Source organism: Syngnathus acus, chromosome 23 (assembly GCF_901709675.1).
Source record: "Syngnathus acus chromosome 23, fSynAcu1.2, whole genome shotgun sequence".
Lineage (NCBI taxonomy): Eukaryota > Metazoa > Chordata > Actinopteri > Syngnathiformes > Syngnathidae > Syngnathus > Syngnathus acus.
The window spans coordinates 2,084,279-2,100,128 of NC_051107.1; the positions used below are offsets into that span (position 1 = coordinate 2,084,279).

At 44.8% G+C, this 15,850-nt stretch overlaps 3 protein-coding genes across 25 annotated transcripts in view; 2 read left to right on the forward strand and 1 right to left on the reverse strand.

Annotated features, from left to right (window-relative positions):
- Positions 1–6,351, forward strand: part of wnk1b (WNK lysine deficient protein kinase 1b) — a 35,304-nt gene extending 28,953 nt beyond the window's left edge. For 8 of the 16 annotated variants that reach the window (XM_037242644.1, XM_037242649.1, XM_037242641.1 and 5 more), the window contains 11 exons: positions 5–75; positions 157–438; positions 721–1,004; positions 1,086–1,161; positions 1,230–1,359; positions 1,875–2,081; positions 2,313–2,405; positions 2,951–2,992; positions 3,290–3,447; positions 3,530–3,586; positions 3,825–6,351. In XM_037242644.1, coding sequence (XP_037098539.1) covers positions 5–75; positions 157–438; positions 721–1,004; positions 1,086–1,161; positions 1,230–1,359; positions 1,875–2,081; positions 2,313–2,405; positions 2,951–2,992; positions 3,290–3,447; positions 3,530–3,586; positions 3,825–4,205 — 1,781 coding nt within the window. In that variant the 3' untranslated portion in view covers positions 4,206–6,351. Of the gene's footprint in view, positions 1–4; positions 76–156; positions 439–720; positions 1,005–1,085; positions 1,162–1,229; positions 1,360–1,720; positions 2,082–2,312; positions 2,406–2,950; positions 2,993–3,289; positions 3,448–3,529; positions 3,587–3,824 lie in introns of those variants that run through there. The other 8 variants (XM_037242646.1, XM_037242651.1, XM_037242647.1 and 5 more) reach the window with 7 other exon arrangements.
- A 996-nt stretch (positions 6,352–7,347) lies between these two features.
- Positions 7,348–12,197, forward strand: LOC119116915 (proline-rich protein 5-like). 3 transcript variants are annotated; one of them, XM_037242669.1, is made up of 10 exons: positions 7,348–7,498; positions 7,916–7,989; positions 8,853–9,002; positions 9,451–9,531; positions 9,804–9,910; positions 10,131–10,222; positions 10,539–10,679; positions 10,924–11,032; positions 11,151–11,372; positions 11,435–12,197. In XM_037242669.1, exons 2-10 carry the CDS (start codon positions 7,964–7,966, stop codon positions 11,659–11,661), a joined length of 1,155 nt encoding a protein of 384 aa, XP_037098564.1. In that variant the 5' UTR covers positions 7,348–7,498; positions 7,916–7,963; the 3' UTR covers positions 11,662–12,197. The 3 variants fall into 3 exon arrangements, with proteins under 3 accessions (XP_037098564.1, XP_037098566.1, XP_037098565.1); XM_037242671.1 differs by having other exon boundaries at positions 8,865–9,002; XM_037242670.1 differs by having other exon boundaries at positions 7,349–7,498; positions 8,862–9,002.
- A 186-nt stretch (positions 12,198–12,383) lies between these two features.
- napepld (N-acyl phosphatidylethanolamine phospholipase D) lies at positions 12,384–15,430 on the reverse strand. Of its 6 annotated transcripts, none has more exons than XM_037242665.1 (11): positions 15,289–15,402; positions 14,651–14,773; positions 14,314–14,389; positions 14,142–14,252; positions 13,934–14,074; positions 13,622–13,846; positions 13,447–13,550; positions 13,217–13,382; positions 13,003–13,151; positions 12,822–12,936; positions 12,384–12,714 (listed from the first exon to the last, which is right to left on the reverse strand). In XM_037242665.1, exons 2-11 carry the CDS (start codon positions 14,674–14,676, stop codon positions 12,583–12,585), a joined length of 1,245 nt encoding a protein of 414 aa, XP_037098560.1. In that variant the 5' UTR covers positions 14,677–14,773; positions 15,289–15,402; the 3' UTR covers positions 12,384–12,582. The 6 variants fall into 6 exon arrangements, with proteins under 6 accessions (XP_037098560.1, XP_037098558.1, XP_037098559.1 ...); XM_037242663.1 differs by having other exon boundaries at positions 14,607–14,773; XM_037242664.1 differs by having other exon boundaries at positions 14,607–14,754; positions 15,289–15,389.
- Between the last annotated feature and the right edge of the window lie 420 nt (positions 15,431–15,850).

Here is a 15,850-nt window from a genome sequence, read left to right on the forward strand (position 1 = left end):
TTAGCTTCTTTATCTCCAGAGGAAGACACCTCCGCTGCTGCTCCTCAAAGTGGAATCAAACTCGGGAGATTTCAGGTTTGAAGAGCTCAAAGAAATCATTTATCCCAGTTCCTGGTTCCGCGCTCTTATTTTTTCATTTTCCCCATCTTTGCGAAGGTGTCGCTGTCCACTGAAGAGCCTCCAAAGCAGTGCCCAACCTGCACGGAATCCTCCTCCACCACTTCTTCTTCATCCTCCTCCAGCACTCCCTCGTCATCGTCCTCTTCCAGTCTCTCCAGCCCGGAGAACACGCTGCACAAGGGCTCCTCGCTCAAAGTGAGAGGAGCATCAGGAGATGTGGTAGATGGACTTCCCAGAAAAATGATAGGCGAGTCCCAACGCCCTTCCCCTCTGGCCTCCCCGTGCCTCTCGCCTCCCACAACCATCGGACGCTTCCAGGTAGAAAACTTTCTTCTGGGTTCCTGCGTGTCATTCAAATGCATTAAATGTCAAACGATATAGAGAAGAATGAATGAAATCAAAACAGCAGTGGTAGGCCGCTAATTAGCATTAGGTTGCTACAGCTAGCTTGCTACAGGACACTCCTTTGAGAGTGGGTAGGATGTATGCCCGGGTAGGAATGTACGAGTTCCTCATGAAACACTAATGCCACCTAGGGGCAGAAAAATGACCTCAACACACATCTAACTTAAAAACGTACATGTCTGGATTTTAATACAGGTCACCACCAATTCTGAGGCTAAAGTAGGCAGATTCGCCATCAGTCGAGCCCAAGAGCAGAGCACCGAGCCCGGGCCGAGTCCGCCCCCCGCTGCCCAGGCGGCGGCGGCGGCGAACGGACCAGCCAAGCCCAACCGCCTCCCGAGTCCAGACACTGCCCGCAAAGTTTCCATAGCAAGTCTGAACAGTGGCAACTCCTTCAACAACTCCTACATGAGTAGCGACAACGACTCGGAAGACGAGGACGAGGACTTTAAGAAGGAAATCAATCGTCTCCGAGAAAAGTGAGGCGGCAGCAATACGGTTCCTGTGGAGACTGATAACTCATCATGTTTTCTTTTTTTTTTTTTTTTTTATTCCACCAGACACTTGAGCGAGATTCAGGCCCTCCACTCGCGACAGAAGGAAGAAATTGACGGTTTGTTCACCAGGCTTGGAAAAGTAAGTGACACGAGTGAATTTCGTAGATTAGCAAAAAGTTTCTAGACCAAGCGATGTCTTGGGCGTAGGTTCCTCCACCCACCGTTCTTCCTCCGGTCATCGCCTTGGCCGGTAGGCGGAGGCGACCCACCAAGAGCAAATCCACAAAATCGTCCAGAACCAGTTCCTCGCACGGCAGCAAAAGTCCACTTCAGCCAGGTGGGCTTCGCTACTATTAAAGACTCAGTTCAGAGTGGGTATAAAAAATCCACACGCCCTTGTGCAAATGACAAGCTCAATAATTTCAACACTTTTTTTGTAGTTGCGTAAGTGTGCACACCCTCTCATAGATTGAATATGGCTGCGATCCTGCTGAAGGATTCACATTTTATGTTAAATGTCATTTAAAGTTCAGCTGTTCAGGAATGCTTTTGGAATATATTCATTTGTTAAACAGGGGTGTGTAGACTTTTTATATCCACTGTCAGTCATTGCAAGCTTTTAACGTGATGTACCGTTATGTGTTTACGTGTGTCCGCTTGGTTTCCACGTGCGCGCGGGTGGGCGCTGCTGCCTCCAGGCTCCAAGCTTGAACATTTCTGACTGCCTCCCCCTGTCTGTTTTCCTGCGTGTGTGTCTGCGTGTGTGTTTTGGACACTTGCTGTCTGTGTGTGCGCACTCCCCCCGCCCTGTGCCGCTCACCCTGCCTCCCCGCCGCCCTCCGTCGTTTCCAGGCAGCACTCTGGCGGACCAGAGCGTCCCGGCGTCATGCCCCGCCCAACTAGCTCAGTTAGCGGCGGGAGGTTTAGCGGAGCCCGGCGGCGGCGGCGACTTTAGCAGCGAGCGGCAACTCAAAGCGGCTCCCTCCAGCGACATCCTGAGTTCGGCCTACACCAGCTCGGCGGCGCCCTCGATGCCCAGTTTGTGCGCTGCCACCCCAGGTAGGCTCGAGGGGAAGAACGTCTGCGGTCGCCATCTTGGCCTCGCAAACAAACAGCACGCTTGTGTGTCGCGACTCACTCGAACACGCCGCTCACCTTTCCTTTCCTGTGAGTTCTCTCTCTTGGCAATAACTCCAATGTCTTCTCTGTCCCATCTCTCTTTTTGTTGCACTCTTTCTCCCCCCACCCCCGCCCGCCCCTCACCCGGCCCGTCTTCATCTCCTCACTCAGGCTGCGTAAAGTTCAACTGGGGTTCCGAGCGTTTGGCCTTGAAGCCTGGCGGCAGGAGGACGCGCTTTCTGAGTACGCCCTGCTTGGCTCTTTGTGTGTACCGCTTTCATTTCTCTGCCTTCCTACATGTCTCTCCTCTATTTTGCCTTCATGTATAATCATCACGTTCGAAAAATCACCTTGTATGTCGATTTTTGGGACGACACAAATTGACGTGACAGTTATGCTCGGTTATAGCATCATTTTGGAATGCATTTGACAGTCCGTACTGGACTTTTTTTTTTGTAGGGAGGCTTCAAATTTGCTTCATGAACCAGTTGTAGTTTTGATCTCTTTTTGATGGTTTTACATTGAGTGGAGAGCATACTGACTTGCCATTGATTTAATTCCTTTTAAGGCAACAGTGCCATCTAGAGGAGGCAAAAATACAACTGGTTCATGAAGCAATTTTGAAGCTTCATTTTCTCATCGCCTGAACCGAAAATTGTGTTAAAGAAAATCTAATTTACCGACCATTATCTTTCTCAGTAAGAGTTTTTCTGTCAACAAAAGAATAATCATGTCTTTGATTCATTTGGGAATTTTAATTGTAAACTCTCTTCCAATCCTCCCATTCTTGCTTTCTGGGTGCCGTGCAGGGAAGATGGTGAAAAAAGTCTGCCCCTGCAACCAGCTTTGCAGTAACTATCTCTCTTCTTGTTTCTTTTCCTGCTCGTCCCTTTCGCTTTCCATCCATCCTCGCGCTTGCTTTATTTTCCGTCACGTCAGCCGGCGTGAGCGTCGCAACTGGTGGTTAGCTTGACAAAAGTGCTTGAATTGACTTCATACATGCATGCACCCGTGAGTTAACCTCATTCTCTTGCCATTTGGAATACATTACCCAGAATTCCATGCTGCACTTTTCATTTTGTGTAATTTAGTTTTTAAAGATAGTCTTATCATTGTGACATCTCACTTTTTTTGGGGGGGGGTCACAGGGACCAATAGCACCAATGCAGTGAGTGGTTCCGGCCCCCTGTCTCAAAGCCAGGGGGGCTCCCAGTGTCTCAACATGTCAGCCCCTCACCAGCGCAAAGGGACGTTCACTGATGATCTTCATAAATTGGTGGACAATTGGGCCAGAGACCTCTCACAGGTCATTTTTTGTTGATTCTCCCGAGAAAGCATAGAATGGTGTCATAATGCATTTTAAGCCATGATTTTATTTTATATTCCAGGGGAAGAAGAGCAGCAAACAGCTGCAGCAGGCACCAGCACAAGGACACAGCTACGAGGTAGGCCACACTTGAGCCCTTGTGAAAACATTTTTTTATATCTGTTTGTTTTCAAACAAATAATAGAATAATAATAGAATTTCCTGCTAGCTTAATGCTAACACTTAATGCAAAACACCATAGACGTGCTAGCAAATAGCATCACAGTCGCAGTATTATAACCATTAAAGCTAATATAGCGTTGTTACGAGTACCGATACTTTGACATAATTATATTTGATGATCTCGACGTCTTTAGGTGATCCAGTCCGCTAATTTAGGCAGGAAGCTTTCCGCCCCGAGCCACCTGTGCCCGAGCAGCACCGCCACTTCCGCCCACCTCCCCTCCAACCCGACTACCTCTCCGGCCTCCCGCAAGGGCTCGCTGTGCCAGCCCCCTACCTCCCCGACGCCGCCCCACCCTCACCCGCCACCGCACTTCATCCCGTACATGCCCGCCCCGGCCTACGCCGCGCAGTGGTCCGGGCCCGCCCACGGCGGACCCCGGCTGGTCAGCGCCTCTCAGCCGCTCGGCCCTTACGCCGCGTCGACTGGCGGCCAGGTCAGTCAGGGTCCCATGCACACGTTCATGCACAAGTCGGTCAGCAACCCGGGAGGGCCCAACATGAGGACCACGTAGTGGTTAGTAGAGGGCTCGTCAGAACGGCGACCAGACCGGACTCCACGATTGAAAACGAGGAAGTTTGCCAAAGAGGTTTGAGCGGGTGCACTTGGGTGAAATTTGAGAGAGCACAACAACACTGAAGAGCGCCTCCATTTTGCTCCCTAGTCTTTGCTTGTAGCTGGTCTAGCTAACATGCTAACATGTGCAATGTGTGTATAAAGTGGAGGAGGCCGTCTTAGCATTCACAAGGATGCAAATAGGAACACAGTTGGTAGCCCCACCCCCCTCTCGAATCAAAGCAATAAAACGAGAAACGTTGGAAACGAGAAACGTTGGCTGACAAAAAAAAGTGACCTTCAGAACAACATTTGTATAGTATTTTTTTTTGTTGTCAAGATTCCATTCGGGTTGATTTTGTGTTGCGTGGCTACGCCTCGCCGTTGGCTTTTTTCGAGATGATTATTTCTCCTCTTGAATGTCGTTGTTAATAGTTATTGTTCTATTTAAAAAAAAGTGCAAATATGCCTCTGTTGGGCGGACCTGTTCTACGCACACATTTTCGTGTGATGTGTAAAAACAACACTGTGATTGTTATTGTTTGTTAGGAGTCAGAACAAATTGGGGAAGTGTCCATTTTTCTCAACTTAAAAAAAAAAAAGCCTTAACCGACAACAATTCAGCCGCCATTTTGACCTGCAAATGTTTTCAAATATGGATAGCTACATTTTTTGGTTTCTTCCACAGTACTTATATACGACACTTTAAACTCTCTCCAATTGCCCTGTTAGATGAATGTGAATGTACAAAAGAAACCGAATTTGTTTTCCAGTGCCTTGCTTGCCCCCTCCCCGCTCCAAACACTGGAGAGCTTCACAAGAACCACGTGAGAGTGCCGCCATTTGTCCGAGTTTAGGAAGGACGTCACGCCACTTGAGTAGATGTTGCCTTTAATTCAAAATCACCGAATGACAACATTTCGACAACCAGGCAGTCAGTAATACAAAACGTGATGCCCTGTTTTTTAGTTAACCCCTTAATTTTTGGGCAAGGGCAACCTACAGTGGTTATAAAAAGTCTACACACCCCTGTTCTAATGCTAGAATTTTTGTGGTATTAAAAAGATATACCAAGATCAAGTAAACATTTAAAAATATTTTTTGTTATTAATGTGTAAGACTCAATTTAGAAATAAGAAATGAAAAAAATGTAGTTGCACAAGTGTGCACACCCTCATGCAACAGGGACGTGGCTGTGTTAAGAATCAAACTCACCTGCCTTTGTTAACCAAAAATAAGTTGCATCTTTTTAGTTGCCTGGTCTTGATTTTTTTATTGTTACAAACTTTTTAGACTTTTGAACTATTCATTTTTCCTTACACAGCCACATCTCTCTTTTAAGAGGGTGTGCACAATTTTGCAACCACATTTGTCCACTTCCTCTCTCATACAGGATTTTGTGATTTATCTTGATTCATCATTTTATCCAACAAAAATCAGACATTCCAAAAAGGGTGTGTAGACTTTTTGCACGCACTGTCGCCCCCCGAAGACCATTTTCATCCTACTTTTAACCCCCCCCCCCCCCCCCCAAGCTGAATCTGCAGTGTTGAATAGCAACAGGTTGACTTTACTGTGAAGTTGTACTGGATGACTTTTACTGTGAAAGGCTGGTTCGTATTGTGAATGTTCCTGCATTTAAGTGGGGTGAATCGGTTTTCATCAGAGGTGTAGCATTAGCTTTTAGCTCGTATTTAGATGGCAGATTCTATTGCTGTGCCATTGCAGGACTCACTTTTTTTGCCGTAGAAGTGATCAATTCCTTTTCTCCAGCTGTTTCTGTTTAGTTTCGAGCACAGAATTATTATATTCCCAATGTCTGATGTTGACTTAAAACAAACAAAAACAAAAAACAATCCTCACTTGTTTTATCTGCTGTTTTATTGTGTGTAGCAGCACTTAACTCAGTGGTTTCTTTTCTCTCTATTTGACGGGGGGAAAAAAAGGTTGGATGTGAAAATTTAACACACGGGGAGTCATCAGCAGCCTTTAACGGTATGTTTTGCACTAAATAGAGAGTGTTCAAGCTTCATATTAAAACAAATACAATGACATTTGTTACTTTATTTGTAAAGACTTAATAAATAAAAGTTGTTGAAATGCCAGCCACTGGGTTTTCCTCTTTTAATTTTAGGTCACGGTGGATGGATCATCAGAACACGTCAGAAAACAGCAGTATGCTTTGGTTTCATTTCCCCCGAGCTAAATCAGTCATTTAAAATTTCACTTAATTATTTATTTACTACAAATGACGTGACTGAACTATTGTACCAGCGACACTGGTTTAATTCATCGTCGTAGTTGCAGTACTTTTATTATCCACACGAGAGCAGCACACTGGTCTAATTCACCGTCGTGGTTGCAGTACCTATCTTGTCCACACGAGAGCAGCAAAACACTAATCCCTATTATTTACTTTAGTGGGCATCAAAATAGAGGAATAAGATGTTTATATATCGACGAAATCCATCGAAAAGGGATGAGAATGTTATGACCTCAGTTACAAATTTAAAAAAAACAAAAATTTCAAACAAAGCCTTGTATTGTAACTTTCTTTTCAGGTTCTATATCAGTTAATACCCCAACCAAGCCATTCCAACATATACAATTCAATAAATTTGATTTATTCAGACGTTTGTGACAAGCTTTAAGTGAGGGTCGTGCAATTTTTAGGAGTCCGTGAAGTGGACACAACGACTGGTGCGTGTCCTTCAGTGACCCGCATGCTCTCAAGTGATTGTTTTGCGTACATTTGAGTGTTTGTGTTCAACTCCGCTTTTTTACGACTACTTAAGCACATACAAGCCATATCATGGGGGAAACCACTGAAACCATGCGGGTGCGGTTGTTTTATGATTCCGTGCACTTTAGACTCTCAGTTTAGCCTTGAATGGCAGACTTTGCTGCTACTGGATTACGCACTCAGTTATCATATATCTGCATTCCACACTTACATTCTGCTTTAATTTACTTATTTTAACTCTATTTTAAAGCATCATTGATCTCACCCATTCAAGCGAAGTCGCGCCCACAAAACGTTTCCACGGCAACCACTCTGTCTTTCGGCTTCCTCCCGCGCGTGTACGCGCACACTAGCCCCGCCCTCCTCTGTGTTACGCACGCGCTCACGTTGACTGGTGTACTTTTTTGATGGAAGGAACCTTCTCGCGATGCCTGTAGCTTTTTAAGCAGTTCAACATGATTTGTGGAGCTTAAAAAAATATTAATTAAGAAGCGGAGTCTTCTGGAAAAGTAAGTGTGTTGATAACGTACGAGAATGTGTTTAAAGAATGTTCCATAGCTCGTGAAAATTCCATTTAATTCAACGGGCAGGTGATGTTCATGCTTAGCGTTTGTCAATGCACGGCATGACTTTATTAATTTGGCATTTAATTGTTTGATTATTTAGCCATGTAAAATGTTCTTTTGAAAACTTGAATTCTTATTGTGGTGTTTTTTAATCCCTGGTAATCACGCAACGCATTTAATGAGTTTTCTATAGGAAAACTAAAAAAATATATCAATTATTTCATAACTTTTTGGCTCATCATTGTGTACCTAATCAATTGACCATTTGCATGTGTCATTCTAGCTGTGACGGCCATTTTAAGTTCCGACCAATCAACACATTTTGCTGTTTACTCACGTAATTTGGATTTGTGTTTTTAGATGCTGCCTGGTCATCCGTGTCGTCACTGAGACGCAACAAATTCAAACATGGAACGTGAGGGCTCGTTAAGAAGGTAAGAACTATGTTGAAGTTTTTTTGCACAGGTCCCAACATCACCTGCCCGGGAAACTGTCTATTTTTTCTCATTGACTGATATTTCTTGACAATTACAACCATTCCACATCTGATATTCTACATTTCAACAATCAAACAAACAGAATTCCAGCCTTCGCGTGCAATTTGAACAGAAAATTGCATTTTTCATGGTTTCATTGTTTCGAGCTAAACTGATCAAACCATATCAAATTCTGACGCTCGATTCCAGTTGGACCTTCTTGCTTTGTCTTTGTTTGTACACACGCATTCCTGAATGACCTCATTGGAGCTTTCATTCATGACAAAAATCCCCCATCATCCTTCTTTGTTTGCTAATTAGACCAAACAAATCCCCTCAATTGAATCGGGGTTCCAACAAGTTGGAGCTCACGTCGCAAATTTGTTTGAACTTTCACAATCTGGGTTTGCGTGTTATTATTCAACACCGCACAGACCGAACGGTGGAAAGAGGACTTGTGTGTTATTTTGAAATTCTTCCCTGCATCTTGGCTGCACTTGAACCTCAAAGGCTTCCTTTGTCGGGCTCCGCACAAAAGCTCACATGGCCGCCGACCGCGACCGTCTGTTAAAGGGAAAGTGTTGCTCTTCGGCATGCTTTAATAAACACATTTTTAAAAAGTAAAGTTGGAGTTTTTTTTTTTTTTTGAGGAACCCCTTACTATACACAAAAACATGAGCACCATATAAATTGCATTTTGCTAATCTGGCTGCTTTAGAGCGCCTTGTTGTTGTACCCTGAGTGCACGGAGAAAAGATAAGTGCCTCGTTTTAAATACTTGGCCATACCTATCTTTTTTTGTGTATTTTTCCACCTTTCTGGATTTCGAGGAGTCTCCACAACAGGTTGAAGCTGGCCAGCGGTTCGTCCTCCAGCTTGACAGACCTCTCGCAGTCCAAGCCGGTGGATGAAGGAAGCAGGGATAAAGGGACCCAGCAGAGGAGAGCGGGAGCCAACGCCACCTGGAATAGGTCAGAAGTGGCGCTCTGCTCTGAACACTTTTTATAATTTTGCCTCGCTTGCCTGGAGCGCATCGCAAGGAAAAAGCTGTTTTGTGAGCCGCCATTGTTCAGGATATGAAAAGAAGCACAGAATCTGTCCACTCTTCTTCTCCTGTGGGTCTTTTCATCGTCACTCCATTTTCTCTTTTTATACCAGCATTTATGACTTAAGATAGTCGACTACCACTGGCCACAGGGGCACTGCTCCCCCTAGGTACCAGCCAGAGAATTTTCTTCTTCTGTGTATTTTCTTTTTTTTTTTTTTTTCCTGGGAATATCCTTCCACATTCCCACTCATCTTCCATCAGGAACATCTTCAGCATTTTTTGCTGAAATTCTGGGGTTTATTAAAAATAAAAAATTGCTTCACGATCCCCCTGAGATAAACTAGCTCATATGGTCCATTTTGTCTCCTCAGTATCCACAACGCAGTCATCTCAGTATTCCAGAAGAAGGACTTAGGTGAAAATGAGCTCTTCACTCTGAACGAAGGCGTCAGGTGTGCTGTTTATCTTTGTTGTGTGTGTGTGTGTGTGTGTGTCTGTGTGTGTCTATGTGTGTACACTGTTTCACCCCACCACAGTGTCGTCGGTGATGAGCACTTAGTCGTTACTGTGACTTTTGAGCTTGTCATTTCCTGAACCTCCTGCTGCTGCTGTTCAAACAGCGCAGCCTTTCTTAGTACCCATTAACTTAATGTACACAGACACACACACTAGTGAAAATGCCCATAATATTTATGTGTGTGTGTTTGTTCGTACACTTTTCAAGGCAGCTTCTGAAGACCGAGCTGGGCTCCTTCTTCACAGAGTACCTTCAGAATCAGCTGCTAACCAAAGGCATGGTCATACTGCGAGACAAGATTCGCTTTTATGAAGGTAAGACATGAACTCCCCCATTTCCTTCAGTACACTTCCAAAGTAAGTAATTAACCTTAGTTTTTGATTAACTTGCTTTATTGCCAAACATTATAATCACGGAGGAGCAGTCGGACTTTTTACCTCAGCGTAATAATTGACTAAACTGGCTGATCTCAAGTTAATGCAAATGTGTGAACTTTCTTTGAAGCGCTTTTTTCATTTTCATCGGTCGCCACAGGTCAGAAACTGTTGGACTCTCTGGCTGACACCTGGGACTTCTTCTTTTGCGATGTCCTGTCCATGCTGCAGGCCATCTTCTTTCCAGTGCAGGTTGGAAAACACAACCACCGCACAAGAACACTTCTTGTTCAGTCTAAACATTGTCTACACACCCCTGTGTAGGTTTTTAGGGAAAAAAATGACTTTTTGCATCATAATGTGTCCTATAAACTCTAAAAATGAATGAAAATGAAATAAAATGTGTTTGCATAAGTGTGCACACCCTGGTACTTGTGATTAACCCTTGATAAAGTTCAGATGTTCCTTTTTTTTTTTAGCTTTCCTAGTAGCACTTGTCATAATAAAGCCTGGCTTTTGAATAGGGGTGTGTACACTTTTTATACCAATTGTCTTTGCGTGTCGTTAGGGAAAGGAGCCGTCAGTGCGTCAGATGGCCCTGCTGCACTTCCGGAATATCATCACCCTCAACCTGAAGCTGGACGAAGCTCTATCGCGGCCCCGAGCTAGAGTGCCGCCCTCCATCATACAGATGCTGCTCATTCTTCAGGTCAACATCCACACGCACTAGCCAAACACAATCTGTGGCGTAAGAACGGTCTCACAGGAAGTCATCCCAGTGTGAACGCGGCCGTCTTCCCATGACCTCAGAGTCAGCCTGAGCAAACACAACATTTTAATGTGCAGAACTGTTCACTGAACAATTACTGTAATCAAATTCAAGTCGATATCGAAATTGGGGGAAATTGGTGTTTGAAAAAAACGCACGCTAATATTTTGTGTGTTCCATGCAGGGTGTCCACGAGTCCAAAGGTGTCACAAACGACTATTTGCGTTTGGAGTGTCTCATCCAGAAGGTGGTCTCCCCTTACCTCGGGACCCACGGGTTATATTCCCAAAATGGTTCGTCCAAACAGAACTGTTCTTTCTGTCTGTTAGGTGTGTGGTTGACATTAGCGAAATCTAAGTAAAAAAAGTAAAAAAAATAACTTCTTTAAGCCAATTTCTTTTTCCTCATCAGAGAAACGTCCCGGGTCGTCCAAGTCAGGCAACCCCCCCGCGGTTAAGAACCCAGTGGTACGTTCTAAGAGCTACAATGTTCCCATCTTGAGCCCCGTGGCGGAGTATGACGTGGATTCGTCGGTGGGAGGTGGTGTAGGTATCCGGCGCCACTCTGTGTCTGAGATGACATCCTGCGTGGAGGAGAGCACATCTGTGGTGGGGTCCAGCATGGACCACTCAGGTAGGAGGACACATCTGCAATATTGGTTACACAAATTGGTACAAATCCATTCCTGTGAACAGGTACCTCAAGCCAGGAAACCAAAGTCTCGAGGTCCCCATTGTCCAACTCCCCCGGAATTCTGGCACAGGGCATGATCTCTGATCCCAGCTTGTCGTCCAGTCCGGAGATGAGTGCGGATTGCGTTCCGGAATCTCTGGACTCCGACCCCGAGGGCATTTTTCTGGACTTGCCACGAGCTCATTCTGGAGATGGAACATGCAGCGGGAACAGACAGAGTGTGGCCTGACAGGTGGTTTAAGAAAAAGAGCCAAATAATGCTAAATCAACAGTTTTTAGCTTTTAGCCATGTTAAAATGCTAATTCCTCACAAAAAAAAACCCCCAACGTGGCGTCCTTGACATTCAACCTGCAATATGCTCAAGTACTCGTCACTGCTGTTTGGCGCATCGAATTACCTTTTTTTTGTACTTTTATGGTGTCCTACTTTGTGAGCGGTCATTGAATGCATCTTAGGCGTCTTAACTTTCGGATTTGGAAAAATAGCCACCAAAATAAGTCCTATTTTAAAAGAAAATATATTGTTATTGTGCATATAATCAAATATATGGCTATAAATAACCGTGGAAAGTTTTAAATAGCATGATTTTACTCCTCGGACACCATTTTATATTTAGAATAATGTGTTTGGTAGCTACTTATTTTAGGAATTACGGACGAACCTCACTGGAACTAATTTAATTCGATCTGTACGTAGCCTATCATCTAGCGTTTTGAAGGACAACACATGGCTGTTTTGGTTCAATTAAAATTAAGTATTTTTTACATTGTGATCTTTTTTCTAGTTAAAAGCTGCAATCCACTGCCATCTAGTGGTCATGTTTATATCTCACAGCTCTCCATTCAGACGACGGACTCAACCGGGGAACCGTTAAAGCAGTTTTATTTTACATACGCCTCTAAAGCATAAAAATAACATTCAAGTCTAAATACAATCACATAATACTAAAATTGTAAATATTAATGTCACACCCTCGTTCATTCTAAGATGGGAGAAAGTGGAAAAAGCAGGAACGACAAGAACATTCATGTGAAGCTGAACCCAGCTGAGCTTTTCATAGGAAGTCATTTCCAGGCTACAACAATATATTTTCTTCATACAGAAAGATGCTTTTGCTATTTTTCGATACTGCTAAATGCCAGTCGGGGATCAACTGAAGACGTCTCGGCCGCGCGATGTCAGGAGACGAGACTCTCCGTGCTTCAAGGTGAAGAAAGATTCCGGTTCCAGGGAGTTCTCCTTCAGAGATTCCTGGAGAAGGCGCGGCGGATCCAAATAGGGCTGAGTGGACACAAGTAGCTTCAGAACAGGTTTGGTTCAAATTGGTTCAAAGACCCTTTTGCTTGGTAATGAAGCTTCAACACACTGAAACCACCATTTTAGATTACCTCGTAAGCCAGAGCAAAAGTTCCCCAGTGGATAGCCAGCGAGTGTTTGGCTCCAAGGTCCATATGGATCTGAACCGCCTCCTTTGGGTCAACGTGCTGGCTTTTCATTACATCCCTGCAAAGGTACATGCGGATTTAACAAGTCGGAACACGCTTGAGGTGAGAAAAGAGATGGGATGACCTCGGCAGGTACGCTCCTATGGGGATCGCCGCCAGGTCAAAAGGTCCAAAACGTCGCCCTATCTCCCTAAAGACCGAGCAGTAGCCAGTATCGCCGGCGAAGAAGAAGCGGTGGTCTGGACCTAGAACAGTCCAGCTGGACCATAATGACTGAAAATGGAGGATGGTCATGTCAAGTCAGAAGAAGTAGGGGGGGGGGGGGGTCGGAGGAGCACCTTGTTGTTGTCCACTGCGGTGCGTTTGCTCCAGTGTTGAGCTGGCGTGCACACGAAGATAACGTCGTCGTGACTTGGGACGCAGTTCTCCTCCCACCAGTCCAGCTCGATTACGTTCTCGCAGCCCGCCTTGGTCAGCCAGTCCATCAAGCCCAAGGGCACGAACCTGCGAGACGTGACCAAATTTGGTACGGTTTAAAAAAAAATAAAAATACACACAGCGCACATACCAGCGTAACTCTGCCCCGAAGCGCGCGTTGAGGCTGGCCACCGTTCCGGCATCTAGGTGATCGTAGTGGGAATGACTGATGACCACAGCGTCAATCCGGGGCAACTGCAGAATCAAGCCCAGTTGAAAAGAAACTCACTGCGGCATTTTGGGCTTAACTTTTCAAGATGACACACCTGTTGCACGCTACACGGAGGCCCTCTGTATCGTTTTGGACCCACAAACTGGAACGGTGACGCCCTCTGGCTGAAAATGGGATCCGTCAGAATGTTCAACCCATCCATTTCCACCAGAACCGAGGCATGCCCAAGCCAAGTGACCCTGAGTCCCGGACCGTATGGAGAGAGGTCCGGGTTGCAGACAAAATACGGCTCCAATACTGGCAGCTCACTGTCAAGGGCCTGGGAAAATGGTGCAACTAGGATCAACTAGGAAGGATTTTTTTTTTTTTTATCTCCAAAAGGAAGCGCTTACTCGGCATCCCGTACCTCTTTATTAGTCGGGACGTTGCTGTGGTCCTGGTCGAGCACCAAGAAGCGGAACAGCATGGTGTAGGAGGGGAACCGCCAGGTAGACCACGGGTTAGTAAAGCGGCCATGTTTGTCTCGACAAGAACTTGTCACCTCCTCCTATCACAAAAGAGAACCCATTTATTTTATTTGCTGGGTGCTTTTGGTAATGTGAACTATTGATGACCTCCAGGCGGTAGTCCAGCCGGAAGCTTTTACGAGACGAGCTGCTCCCCCTCGAAGCTGCGGGATGAGGACCCACCCCTCCGCCCTCGGCCCCTCTCAGGCGGACACGATCCTGCCAATGAAGATAAAGAACAGCGTCCTCGTGCTTGACATTGTGGTTGGTTTCTTCTTACCTCCTGTGAGCCTTCTCTCTCCTCCGGGGCTCCTCTCTCTGAAGATGATGGATTTTCCATGGGCTCACCTCCACATCTGGCAAGGGCACAAAATCACTTTTTTACACTGTTTCTTTGATCAACTTCAAGGTAGTTTAAAAGTTTTCCACCTATTAAACTGCAGGGGAAGGTTGAGTAGTTTGCATGCGAGATTTAATCATCGTGAAGTGTAGCGTATTCAAACGAATGAAAGTGAAAGCTAAGCAGGATGTTAGGACAGCAGGATGTGCATGCCAATCCATGTAAATGTTTACTTCAAGGATAATTGGACGTAAAGATGTCTTAAATGTTTTCCAACATTGACCGAGAGGATAGAAGGTCCATTCAATTTGATGCGGGGCATCCTCTTTTGCTGCTGGTGCGTTCACTAGCCCGTGTATATTTGTGTGTCTCCCGCAGACCCTGCGACAACAATGGAGGCCTGTGGTTGAGAACCAAAACAAACGTGTGTATAGCGTAGCCTGTATTCTGTCTTAATAAAGCCACAATAAAAGCAAACGCGAAGACCTGCCACACTCGACAATAAACAAAACAATTTGAGTTTACTTATAAGCTCAATCACATGGGGTCATTCCGTGCACCCGCTATCGTCTTAATGTGAAGTTTATAAATAGAAATATATATATATATATTCGCGTGGTGCATTACCAAATCAAACGTTTTATTATTATTTTTAAAAAAAACGACATTTGCAGCTTGTAGCACAAGCCTTCCGATACCAATTCAGGAATGAGCTCAAGCAGCATTCCTTTCGATAGATCACGACAGAAACGCAGGTGTCGTACAATTTACCTGAACTGTGAACGCAACAGTTAGCGAGCTAACATGTTAGCCAAACAACCGTACGACTACGATCTAAAGTGCAGATTGCTGAGTTTATAGTGCAAATTGCAAAGGTTTAACGAGTTTTTTTTTTTAAGGTAAAAAAGGAAATACCGTCAAAGATGTCGCTCAACGGTAAAGTCTTGATTTGAGTCGCGTGAAGGCGGAAGTCAATAAGCCTGAAAGGCATTGGGCTATAGAGCGGATCGGTGACGTCACCAGAACGTCACTGAGTCACATGACAACTCCGCAAACCGGCAAACTATCACTAGAATGTAATACGCTTTTTGAAATATAAAAATCAAAAATCAAACTTGTTCAGCACTGATATAGCATTTTTATGATCCATAAATATTGTCAATTTCCATTACGTAAGGACCATTAATTCATTAAATCATCAATCAATACTGAACTGTACTCCACTCTAAAATGAAATCATGATGCACCTCAAATGCAAACTCGACTTGGTTTGTTTGGAATACACTGTTTTGCTGGGAAAAAAAAAAGAACCTGTCAGGCAACTCAGTATAAAAAATGAAATGAAAATGTTTTCACACGACTTGACGTATGTATGCGTTCATTAATCGCAAAGTCGTCCAACCAGTTTGACACTGATCAATCTTGGTTGAGCTTCATCTTGTAGTACCGGATAAATCCACAAAGTGTCACTGTTGTC

Excerpts from the sequence above, each read along its gene's own strand:
- LOC119116915 (XM_037242669.1), top strand. The coding sequence starts at position 7,964 with ATGGAACGTGAGGGCTCGTTAAGAAG. Across the intron at positions 10,223-10,538 it reads CCATCTTCTTTCCAGTGCAG|GGAAAGGAGCCGTCAGTGCG; the intron begins GTTGGAAAACAC and ends GCGTGTCGTTAG. Across the intron at positions 11,373-11,434 it reads GTCCAGCATGGACCACTCAG|GTACCTCAAGCCAGGAAACC; the intron begins GTAGGAGGACAC and ends TCCTGTGAACAG.
- napepld (XM_037242663.1), bottom strand. The coding sequence starts at position 14,695 with ATGCCCCGCATCAAATTGAATGGACCTTCTATCCTCTCGGTCAATGTT. Across the intron at positions 14,075-14,141 it reads GGCTGGACTACCGCCTGGAG|GAGGAGGTGACAAGTTCTTG; the intron begins GTCATCAATAGT and ends CTTTTGTGATAG. Across the intron at positions 12,715-12,821 it reads CTTTTGCTCTGGCTTACGAG|CCCTATTTGGATCCGCCGCG; the intron begins GTAATCTAAAAT and ends GTGTCCACTCAG.